Source organism: Salvia splendens, chromosome 9 (genome assembly GCF_004379255.2).
Source record: "Salvia splendens isolate huo1 chromosome 9, SspV2, whole genome shotgun sequence".
Taxonomy (NCBI): Eukaryota; Viridiplantae; Streptophyta; class Magnoliopsida; order Lamiales; family Lamiaceae; genus Salvia; species Salvia splendens.
Window position 1 is genome coordinate 24,177,374 of NC_056040.1, and position 11,156 is coordinate 24,188,529.

At 32.8% G+C, this 11,156-nt stretch overlaps 1 protein-coding gene across 2 annotated transcripts; it reads left to right on the forward strand.

The window, feature by feature from the left end:
- The first annotated feature begins 4,839 nt into the window (after window positions 1-4,839).
- LOC121749679 (myb family transcription factor PHL5-like) lies at window positions 4,840-6,903 on the forward strand. 2 transcript variants are annotated; one of them, XM_042144265.1, is made up of 7 exons: window positions 4,840-5,600; window positions 5,676-5,853; window positions 5,928-6,004; window positions 6,083-6,122; window positions 6,211-6,271; window positions 6,342-6,411; window positions 6,482-6,903. In XM_042144265.1, the coding sequence occupies exons 1-7, from the start codon at window positions 5,130-5,132 to the stop codon at window positions 6,674-6,676; spliced, it is 1,092 nt and encodes a 363-aa protein (XP_042000199.1). In that variant the 5' UTR covers window positions 4,840-5,129; the 3' UTR covers window positions 6,677-6,903. The 2 variants fall into 2 exon arrangements, with proteins under 2 accessions (XP_042000199.1, XP_042000198.1); XM_042144264.1 differs by having other exon boundaries at window positions 4,841-5,600; window positions 6,476-6,903.
- Window positions 6,904-11,156: the final 4,253 nt, after the last annotated feature.

The following is an 11,156-nucleotide window of genomic DNA, read 5'->3' on the forward strand; positions in this document are numbered from 1 at the left end:
CAGCGTCCCGTACGATCCCATCGTCGGGAATCAACAATCCCAGAAGTGCTTCTAGGAAAAGGTCACCGAGGCCTACCACGAGATTAAGCCGAAGGGGTCCCGCCGCCGCACATTTAAGATGCTCCTCGCTCACTTTGACCGAGTCGACAGAGAGGTCAAAAATTCTGCGCCATCTACAAGAGTGAAGCGACTCATTACCAAAGCGGAGCCACGGGAGCCGACATTCTAAGGTCGGCTTTGCGAGTCTACTTCGACGACACCGGCAAACAATTCAAACATATCGATGTTTGGAACGTCGTCAAAGACGAGGAAAGGTGGGCCGGCGGTATCCGGTCCAACTCGGGCTCGACCTCTAAGCGCACGAAGCACACGGTGGGTGGGCAATACTCGTCTAGTGAGGGCGGTTCGGGCAGCGCCGCACAAGAGTTTGCCTCGCAGGAGGTTGATGGCATTGCAGACGATGTCGAGGGGTCCTCCCGTGGGCGCCGTCGGCCGCAAGGGAGAAATGCGGCGAAGGCGACTAGAGGGAGGAGGGGCCGAGCCGAATCAAGCCAGGCGGGCTCGGGGGCACCCTCGAACTCCCTAATGTCCATGTACATTACCGCCACAATGGCGGACACTTCCCGCATGACGCTTCCCCAATACCAAGCCTATCTTGCCGGAATTGAGTTTATGGCAAGACAACTTGGTATTCTGCCTCCAGGTGGCTTCAGTGCATCTCCACCGCATTCGGGGGATGATTCGCCGACGGAGTAGTTTTTTCTATTTTCTATAAAATTGTATTTTAAATTATGTAATTTTTATTTTTTTAGGATTTTAATTATGTGGTTTTTTTTTATTTTTTTGAATTTGAAGTTGTATTTTTACTTTATGTTGTACTTTTATTTTATTTAATGAAGTGTATTTTATTAATTGAATTTGTTGGAAATAAAAATAAAAAAATGAAATTGAATAAATAGTAATTTAAGAGACTGTTAAAGGACGGATAAGAGACATCGTTGCTGATGGCCTAAGGTTCCCTTTTAATTAGTAATATGAATCATGTAGGGAAACACCAACGTGGCCTGCATTATTTTAGTTCCGTTTCTAAATTTAATCGCAAATTTATTCTTCTATTCGAAAATACTCCATATACGAACCAAAAAAACTGAAAAAATCAATATTACTATATACTAGTACTAGTATGCAATAAATTGAAAAGTTTAAGAAAAAAAAAGCATCTAATTCTGTCGTCTGTTTTGTCAATTCTTTCTCAATAAAGAAATGAAACTTTTGAATCTTGTAATGCGTTGGAGAAAAAAGATTAATACTTACATTATTCCAGGCTTATTCATTTCACATTTTTTTAAATACCTACTTTTGTATGTTTAACATAGTGTACTATTAATACTTCCATTATTCCAAGCTTATTCATTCCAGGCTTATGTTAAAATTATGACAAAATTAAAAATTGATTTATTACCAGACCAGATTTTGAATTTATGTGCTGTGTAAATGCATTTATATAGGCCTATAATCCTATAGAGAAATGTTATGCGGGAGCATTATCCATGAACACCACTCTTGTGTAATGCGTTGTGCGCATTTAACATCATCATTTGTTTTATCTAATGTAAATTTAATTAGTTTGATTCTAATACACTAAAATTTGTTGTTGACAATAAAATTTTACAATTTACTTAAATCAAAGCTCAGTTTATTATTTATTTATTTATTTATTTAAAATTATGGAGAAAATGAATAAAATTATATTGTAAAATTAATAAATTTTGTGACTGTATGTTGAATGTTGATATTATTCCCATACTATTCCAGGCATTGGCAAATTAGAATTAGGAATCTGCTCTTTTTCTTTTCATTATGCTAGAAATACTTTCCCTTTTCTGGTTCACTTAATATTTGAGGGATGTGTATAGAATATATATATGTCCTTTGAGAAATCAAAGAGACATAAAACATTATAATTAAGCCTTTTATATTGTGACCAAACAGGCAAATGACTTTTCTATTCATGAACAACCATGGTTTCTGCAGTACCAAAGTTCTGAAAAGTCATTAATATTATATTCTTGAACCTTTTCTTTTTCTATTTTCCACATCTTATCCATTTTTCAAATTTCAATTTTTTTTCATGCATGCCAATTGTAAGAATCAATAGTTGCTAATCGCAATGTTAATAAATATATTTAAAATAAAAACTGATCAAAATGTTCGAATTAGGCGTCAACGTTGCAAAATCTTGAATTTTATGAGTAATCACTTTTCTTAATTTCAACGTGACTCCTCTTTATATTATAGTAAACCTAAAAAAAATAAAACAGAGATAATAAATGAATCAAGTCATATTATTAAAGCTTCGATATGAGAAAAATTCTTGATTCTCAAATTGAACTAATTAAATTATACTCCATCCGTCCCAAGGAAGATGACCCCCTTCATTGGGCGACATAAGATTTTACGCAGTTTTATTTTGTGTGTTAAGTTGAGAGAGTAAAGTAAGAGAAATGGAATAAGGTAGAGATACATGTGTTTCCATTTTTAATAATGAGTTGTCTTGATTGTGACACACTAAAAATGAAAGTGAGTCATCTTTGCCTACGACCACGGGCAAACACACCTTAGGATGGGGTCGGGGCTTTTACGGCCCTGCTAATTTTATTTATTATTATTATTATTATTATTATTATTATTATTATTATTATTATTATTATTATTATTATTATTATTATTATTATTATTATTATTATTATTATTATTATTATTATTATTATTATTATTATTATTATTATTATTATTATTATTATTATTATTATTATTATTATTATTATTATTATTATTATTATTATTATTATTATTATTATTATTATTTTATTATTATTATTATTATTATTATCTTATTATTATTATTATTATTATTATTATTATTATATTATTATTATTATTATTATTATTCTTATTATTATTCTTCTTCTTCTTATTCTTTTATTCTTCTTCTTTATTCTTCTTATTCTTATTTATTATTATTCTTATTATTCTTCTTCTTATTCTTCTTCTATTATTCTTCTTCTTCTTCTTCTTCTTATTCTTCTTCTTCTTCTTCTTCTTCCTCTTCTTCTTCTTCTTCTTCTTCTTCTTCTTCTTCTTCTTCTTCTTCTTCTTATTCTTCTTCTTCTTCTTATTCTTCTTCTTATTATTTCTTCTTCTTCTTTTCTTCTATCTTCTTCTTCTTCTTCTTCTTCTTCTTCTTCTTCTTCTTCTTTTATTTCTTCTTCTTCTTCTTCTTATTCTTCTTCTTCTTCTTCTTCTTCTTATTCTTCTTATTCTTCTTCTTCTTCTTCTTCTTCTTCTTCTTCTTCTTCTTCTTCTTATTCTTCTTATTATTCTTCTTCTTATTATTATTATTATTATTATTATTATTATTATTATTGCAGTGTTTCAATACGAGGTCTAAACGTGGCTTGTTGCCGAACTCTTTGAGATTAAAAGAAGTAAAGTTTTTTGAGATTCCGTAGTCGCCGTCAGATTCTTAGATTTATTCAAAACCATCCATAGCTGTAGCTTTGGTTTATGCAAGAACAATTAAAAACTTTTCAAGAATTCTTTTTGTCGAAAGAAAATAAAATGTCCACTACATTTTAAATTAGTTGCGGTATTTACTATACAAAATTACAAATCAACCAGTTGTTGTTATGTATAATTCTCAGCTGTCACAAAATATGGACTGTAACTTATGTTGTTGGATTCGAATTAATCGGCGTTTTCTTGTAATTTAAGTCAGCATCATCGGATATTATGTAATGAATATATGTTTTGGATTCATTAGTTGTCTCATAATACTTTCAAAGGATCTCGTACCAGTAGAAACGTGCAATAGATCTATTGTAATTAAATAAGTTAATCAAGATTATTAGAAATGGACCATTAACCTAAAAGGCTGAAATTGATTGATCAAAACAAAAATGCATCTTAATACAGAAATGCAGCCCAAATCGTGGTCATAAGATTAGGCGATCTGGTGGTCAACAATTAACCAAAAACACAAAGGTCATTGTTAATCAGTTTTAGGCCATTTTATAAAACCCGTGTTTGATGTCATTTTTATATCATTTTAGATTATCATTTATTAAAATGACCTAAAAATAAACTAACAATAACCAAAAAATTCCCTCTGTATGATTTTTTCTGCGTTTTGTATTAAGATCTAGTTTTGCATAGATCACAACCCCATTCACTCTTTATATATATGATGAGACGGATCATCGACTTGGTAGACAAGACAAGAGACATTTATTAGAAATGAATCATTTACCAACTTAAAAGGCCTTATAGGGGAGGATTATCCACACTTATATAAATGAGACAAGATTATCACTGAGTCGATATAAGACAAAATTTAAAAGATTTTTGAACAAAATATTGAGCAGATGCATGCATTAAATAAAAATTGTGTATGAAAAAAGGAATTTCTCCCAACCATTTTCCTTTTGCGCTTTACTAACCAGAATCTTGAATGTAGATTTGCACCTGATATATTATTCCCACAAATAATGCTTTTTCTCCCTTATTAAATTTAGGTCAGAATTTTCATTGATTCAAGTTGTTGTTAGGCAAGGCTCACTAGCAATATGAACAAGGGTTTAGTTAATTTTTGCAGAACTAAGAATAATCATGTGCTCTAGATATTGAATATATACCCTGGTCCCTAGAGTATTCCATGTGAGATAATTAGTTACAGATGCCAAAATATTATTTGAGAATCATATATCCATACGTTCATGTGTGTGTGAGAGATATATATATATAAATTAAAACAAAGTAATCTTTTTTCTTTTTTAAATAGGGTGTTGGATTGGACAAAGTTCCAGTACACCATTCTTTACTAGTAGTATTATTTTTGTGTTATTAAAAAAAAAAAACTTTGGCATTGTTTTCTTCAAGGAGAGGAGAGATCATTGTTCATGCCTATCCAGTTAAGGAATAACTAACACCTCTTTAAATTTCAAGATATTTGCATCATATAAGAAGAAGAGTTTTCTCTCTTCTCAGATTCTTGAAATTTCACACTGTTTAATGCCGCTTGTTGGTTTGAGTCTACTCAATAGGAATCTGTTTTTTTGCTGTCTGAAACAATGAAGAAAATACACCACAACTATGGCTATCCTAGTGAGTTTGTCTCACAATTTCCTGACTATTGCCCTCAAAATCTCCACTCTCAAATGGGACTCCCAAACCAACCCACACACCACAACTCGTGGCACGAAAACTCATCTGGCACGATCATAGGCCGGATCGGATCACCGGCTGCTGCTTTCTGTGCAACTGAGATTGCTATGGGCTTATCTCAGTATGATCTCCCAGAGAGCTGCTCCCAGCAATCCAAGAACCCTCACCCCGCAAACGGCCTTTTTCAAGAATCACCGGCTAGAAACGAAGCAGATTACCATATGATCAGAAGTGGTGGATTTTATAGAAATCACCTGCTCAACACTATATCTGAGAGGGAACAGATACTTCACCTCAAAAACAAGCTACTCGGTGATCTCGATGATTCAAACAGGCGAAGCCCTCCCGCTCCATTCGACTCAAATCATGATCTTCAAGTAAGAAATCAATCAATCCATCACATTTTCCCCTTGAGCAAATGATACTCCTTATTGATATGTGTCCAAATTTAGGTATCACGTAATAATCTATACACAACTCATCCGGCGCAATTAAAGCAGCTCGGGAGGCCTCCCACGCCGATAAACAGCAGCTCGTCATCGCCCTCATCAAACAAGACGCGAATAAGGTGGACGCAAGATCTGCATGACCGGTTTGTTGAGTGTGTGAATCGCCTTGGTGGCCCCGACAGTAAGTGATCGAATGCTTTTTGTTCTGTTATTCAAGTTGAGGCTCGTGCATTTAACCAACATTCGTGTTTTCAGAAGCAACACCGAAACAAGTACTGAAGTTGATGGACACTGAAGGGCTCACCATTTTTCATGTGAAGAGTCATTTGCAGGTGTGTAGAATGTCATTGAATTTGAATCTTGTCATCTTTTTTCACACCTAAAATGGCTTCTGGTTTATCTATTTGTAGAAATATAGAAACGCCAAATACTCACCGGAACCTGTGGAAGGTAAACTCATCAATACTCAATTACTCATCACACGAATCTTGATGGAAACATATATATATGAATTTGATTTACTTTCATTTTTGTGCAGCAAATGGGAAAACAGAGAAGAAGACTAATAGCAATAACGCAACAGAAATAGATATCCAAACGTAGTACTCCTCCTTATTAGTGCATAACAACATACTCGACACAACTTGATCGGAACCATTTCTTTTGCAGTGGGCTGCAGCTCAAGGAGGCACTGCAGATGCAGCTGGACGTTCAGAGGCGTCTCCACGAGCAACTAGAGGTAGGTAGCAAAACCATATCTCGAAAATGTGATGAAAAAGAGATTTTAACTTTTGATGATGCAGATACAGAGGAACTTGCAGCTGAGGATTGAAGAACAGAACAAACAGCTGAAGATGATGTTCGATCAGCAACAAAAGACGACGCAAAATCTCACAGAAACAAAATGTGTGATGAATCATAATAGCGCGGTAGATTCAGATCCTGAGATCCTTATCTTAGATGGTTCTGATGATGATATGGTCTTCCCATCCAAGATAAGCTAGCTGGCCGGGAATGAGGCGAAAAACGAGCATAAGTGTAATGGAAAGAAAACATAGTAGCCAAGCTATTGAGTCTGAGTGAATCAATTCATGCATGATATATACTACACAGATGCTGCATTATTTGACATACCAGAGTTTTTGAATTTCAACATTTGATATGAATCATGTGCAAAATGTCCAAATTAAACTACATATTAAACTTGAACAGAGTTTATTGTTTTTATTTATTTTTACTCATTTCTATGGGACGGAGGGAGTATAAAACATATTGATTATATCAATGACATATCCATATCATATATCGGGTTCGCATCGTATAAACCAATATTAATACATATCGTACAAACACGGACATGATAATAATACGATTCAATTAGTGTTGACACGATTCAATATCAACAAAATGTAGATTAACGTTTATCAAAACACAAGATATATACTAACATTATGAACTATAGCAAGATTACATACGACATCCCACAAAATATATGCTCATTAATGTCTGGTCTACACGATAAGACCAAACCCGAACATTACACAACAAAGAAACCGTAGATACGAACACAACTGATATAAACAGGAACACATGAATGCTGGCTAACATTATAAACTAGAACAAGTACACAGTTTTGAATCCGAAACTCTTGAGTGATAAAAGGCTAGGAGTTAAAATCACGGCAAAGGTACGCTTCATACATGCTTTCTCAAACATATCAACTTTTTTAGTAGTTCTTGTTTTGTTGGAGTGTAGATGAGTTCCTTACTGTTCAACAACATCAAAATGTCACCATCTTTGGAATTTTTGATAGGAGAAACATAACGAATTTCAATCCTATCAAAATCAAAATGAATAGTACTCAACTTGTACTCTATGGTCCAAGATTCCTCAACTCGGTATTTCTTCATCATCCAGATGACAATTTCATCGTCCCATGTGTATGAATAACAGAGGCAGTCCTTCAAAGCAGAAAACTTCCCGATTAGACGGCTACGCCCGTCTACAGGAGGAGTAGAGAAAATACTGTAAAACATTCTGTTTCAACATCAAAACCGCATATCCACATTTTTTTATTATGGTCATATAAGATCCAATGGGGGTTGCCATTTAATGCAGATTGTGTAGTAATAGATGGGAGTTTGAAACCAGGAGCGCAGTCTTCAAGGCGCCTCCACGTTCCTGTTCCGAGGGTCTATACATGATGGGATCCTATGTTTGGATTGGTACATACCACTTTATATTGTCCGCTTATTTTGCTCAAACCAATTCCAAAACTCGAATGAGAGATGTCAATGTTAGGTAACCGAAGCTCAACATATTTACGAGTGACCGGATTGCATATTTTAAGACAACTTATAGGATCCTTAAAAAAAACAAATAGAAGAAGTGATCCATTAGCAGTGACATCTACTATACATGATCCAATAAATATTTTGAGATCTGTGAGAATAGTGTAGTGAAGGTCATGGCTCTCTTCTCTAGATCGGCTTCGTCTTCGTCTTCAATTTTGTACATGGTGCAAGGTGATGACCAACCACTCTGCATCATGCAAGCTAGGGCCGGTGGAGTTTTGATTTCGAAATCGTCGGACTCGAGCAGGTTTAGCCATGGTTTGCAAACGCACTTGCTAATTGCAACGCTTGGAAGAGGAAGGCGTGAGATGGTGTGGATGGTGATTTCTAATGGTAGACTTTGTGAATGAGTCTATTTGTTGAATAAGAATTAGAGTTTATAGAAAAATGGAGTGAATATTTATAGCACCTATCTAGTTAAAATTGAGCATGGTGATTATTCAAAAATAATATTGTAGCATTAAATGAAAATATTATGATGAATCCATAATAATATGCATTTTAGTTGAATATAAATTATCCTATTGTAATCCAATATATGAGATTATATTTTAGTTATACTTTAAGGGCGTGGTTTCATTAGATATAATTAGATATATACAGTGCAAAATCAAACCTAAATTGTCACCTTCCAACTTCTATGACGTAAAAAAAAAAACAAAACAAAACAAACTTCTATGACGTATGCCCTTAAAATAAAATAATATTTTTATTAAAAAATAAATAGTGCAAATAGCTTGAAACTTTCTAAATAAAATATGGTACCAGTAGCTAACGGCAGAGGAGTTAACATAGCAGTAATTTTTTTGACAAATTTCAAAACAATAGAATATTTTATAATCTGATATTTAATGTGAATTTTCTATAATTTCATGAATATATACACCAAACAATCAAAACTATATTGATATAACTTATTTTTTTAAATATCAATTTTTTTGAGCGGCCCATATTAATGTACTTATGTACCAAACATGTATTTTAGGATCATGTGTTACAAACTTTTATCGCTGAGTGACCTATATTAATTTATTATGTTATTATGGGATAATAAGATGATGTTTCATATGATTTGCGTACCAATTGTGCGGTGCGCAAATATTTAATTTGCTTTATACTAATCTAAATTTATAAAAGTTAAGCAATATCTATACCACACAAAATAAAAATATATCCTTTCATAAACACCTATTCAACGGCAACAAACTACCAATCAGTGCCCACAAACTCTCTCATAAGAAGAGCCATGGGGCCCATGGAACCCCCAATATTCAAAAAAATTTGTAGGGGTATTTCAGTAAATTCACATTAAAATTAAATTAAATGTTATCTAATATCTATCAATATATAAAGTGATGAGAATTTTTTTAAAATGCCAGTTTTGCCCTTTTTGGCCGGAAACTGTGCATTACCACTGCTGTTTTTTGTGTTTTTTTGCACCATTTTGTGTTAATATTCTATATCATGTTTTTTTGCACCATTTTCGGCCATTTTGGAAAAATGTGTAGAGGCAGCAGGCCTATATCAGTTTGATTAAAAGTAAAGCTTATATCAGTTTGTATGTACCGAGAATTGTGTGGGGGTAGGATGCAGCCTGTGTGTTTTATACTTGCATAGGCTTATGTAAAAGAAATACTATTATATTACACAATATATGTATACTGTATATTCTATTCTTCCAGAATATCTTTCCATCTCTTCCCAATGAAATTAATCCCTGAACAAATATTAATATCATGTTAGCACTCATACTCAAAACCTATAATGTATACATACAATTTTAGAACATGAAAAATAAGAAAGAAAGGTCTTAGAGTGGGACAGAATATAAATTTATAAATCTGTTCTAAACGAACAGATACAATACCAAATGAAAAACCTATCAAATAGTATATATATTTTAAAAACAAAGCATTGAATTCGTTTGTGTAAAGAAAATTGGAGGCATAATACATCCTATTAAATAAATAGATAATAGGATTTGCAAAGAGTAGCAATTGTAGTCATTAAATATGTATTCTATTACAAAATATATATTTTACATATTTCCAAAGCTGTCATTGGTAGATTTGTGTATTTTAATGCAATTTGTCTCTGATAATAAATGCAACATATATTAGTAATCAATGTAATTCGTTTTTGTAAATAAAATAGGAAAAATGTAGAAATCCCAATAAAGTCAATAATATTAACTACAAAGCATTAAGTAATTAGTATATGCAAAGTAATAATGTCACTGTAATGATTAGTATATGAAATTTATTTCGAACTATTGTTTTATTTGTGGCAGTTTAAAAAAATGTAACCTCTTAATCTTTTCCAAGTCTTAATGTTATTTTTCGAAGGTATTTTGCTTCGCAATCAAATCTAAGACTACTAATTCTAAATTTACTCTGATTCACTAATAGTATTGAAGACCTAATCTCCTTTATGCTCAAGAATGGCATGGAATTAGTAACTTGAAACTGATTCAATCTGAATGACAGATTATTAAATGTAATCTAAGTTGTATTGTGCTAATTGCAAAGAAGATGTAGTATTATGTGGTTAATATTTAAAGTATATGTAGTTAAAAGTATATAATTCTGACTAGGTATAGTAATTAATTTGGATCCATTAGAGTGAGATGCAAGACATATAACTGAGTCATTTTGTTTTCATATTTAAAAAGAAAAGAATTTCATACCTATTCTGTTTTATGTTGACGAAGTAGAATAGGTTTGAACCCCTCATGTCTGACATGTCATGTCATGTGTGCTTTGGAAATCTAAATTACTTTTTTTAAGGAGCATGCTGACCATTTTTACCCTATAAATACCATTTCCTACACTTCTATCACTCACCCACTCCTCACAACTGAAAGACTCAACCGAATCAACAACACAAGCTTGGATAAGTTTCTTTTCAAATTCTATCTGCACTCCTCTTTATTGAATCTTCTTTATAGTATATTTCTTCCTGTTTCTGAAATGCCCTATATGTATTGAAGTTAGTTTATGATATTTAGCTCCGGTAAATACTTAGTTACATGATGATGCAGTTATCTAACTTGAAATTGTCAGTAGTTCCATGTTTATGTGGTCTTATTTCTCAATGTTATTAAAATTAGCATAATTAGCATAGTAAAAAC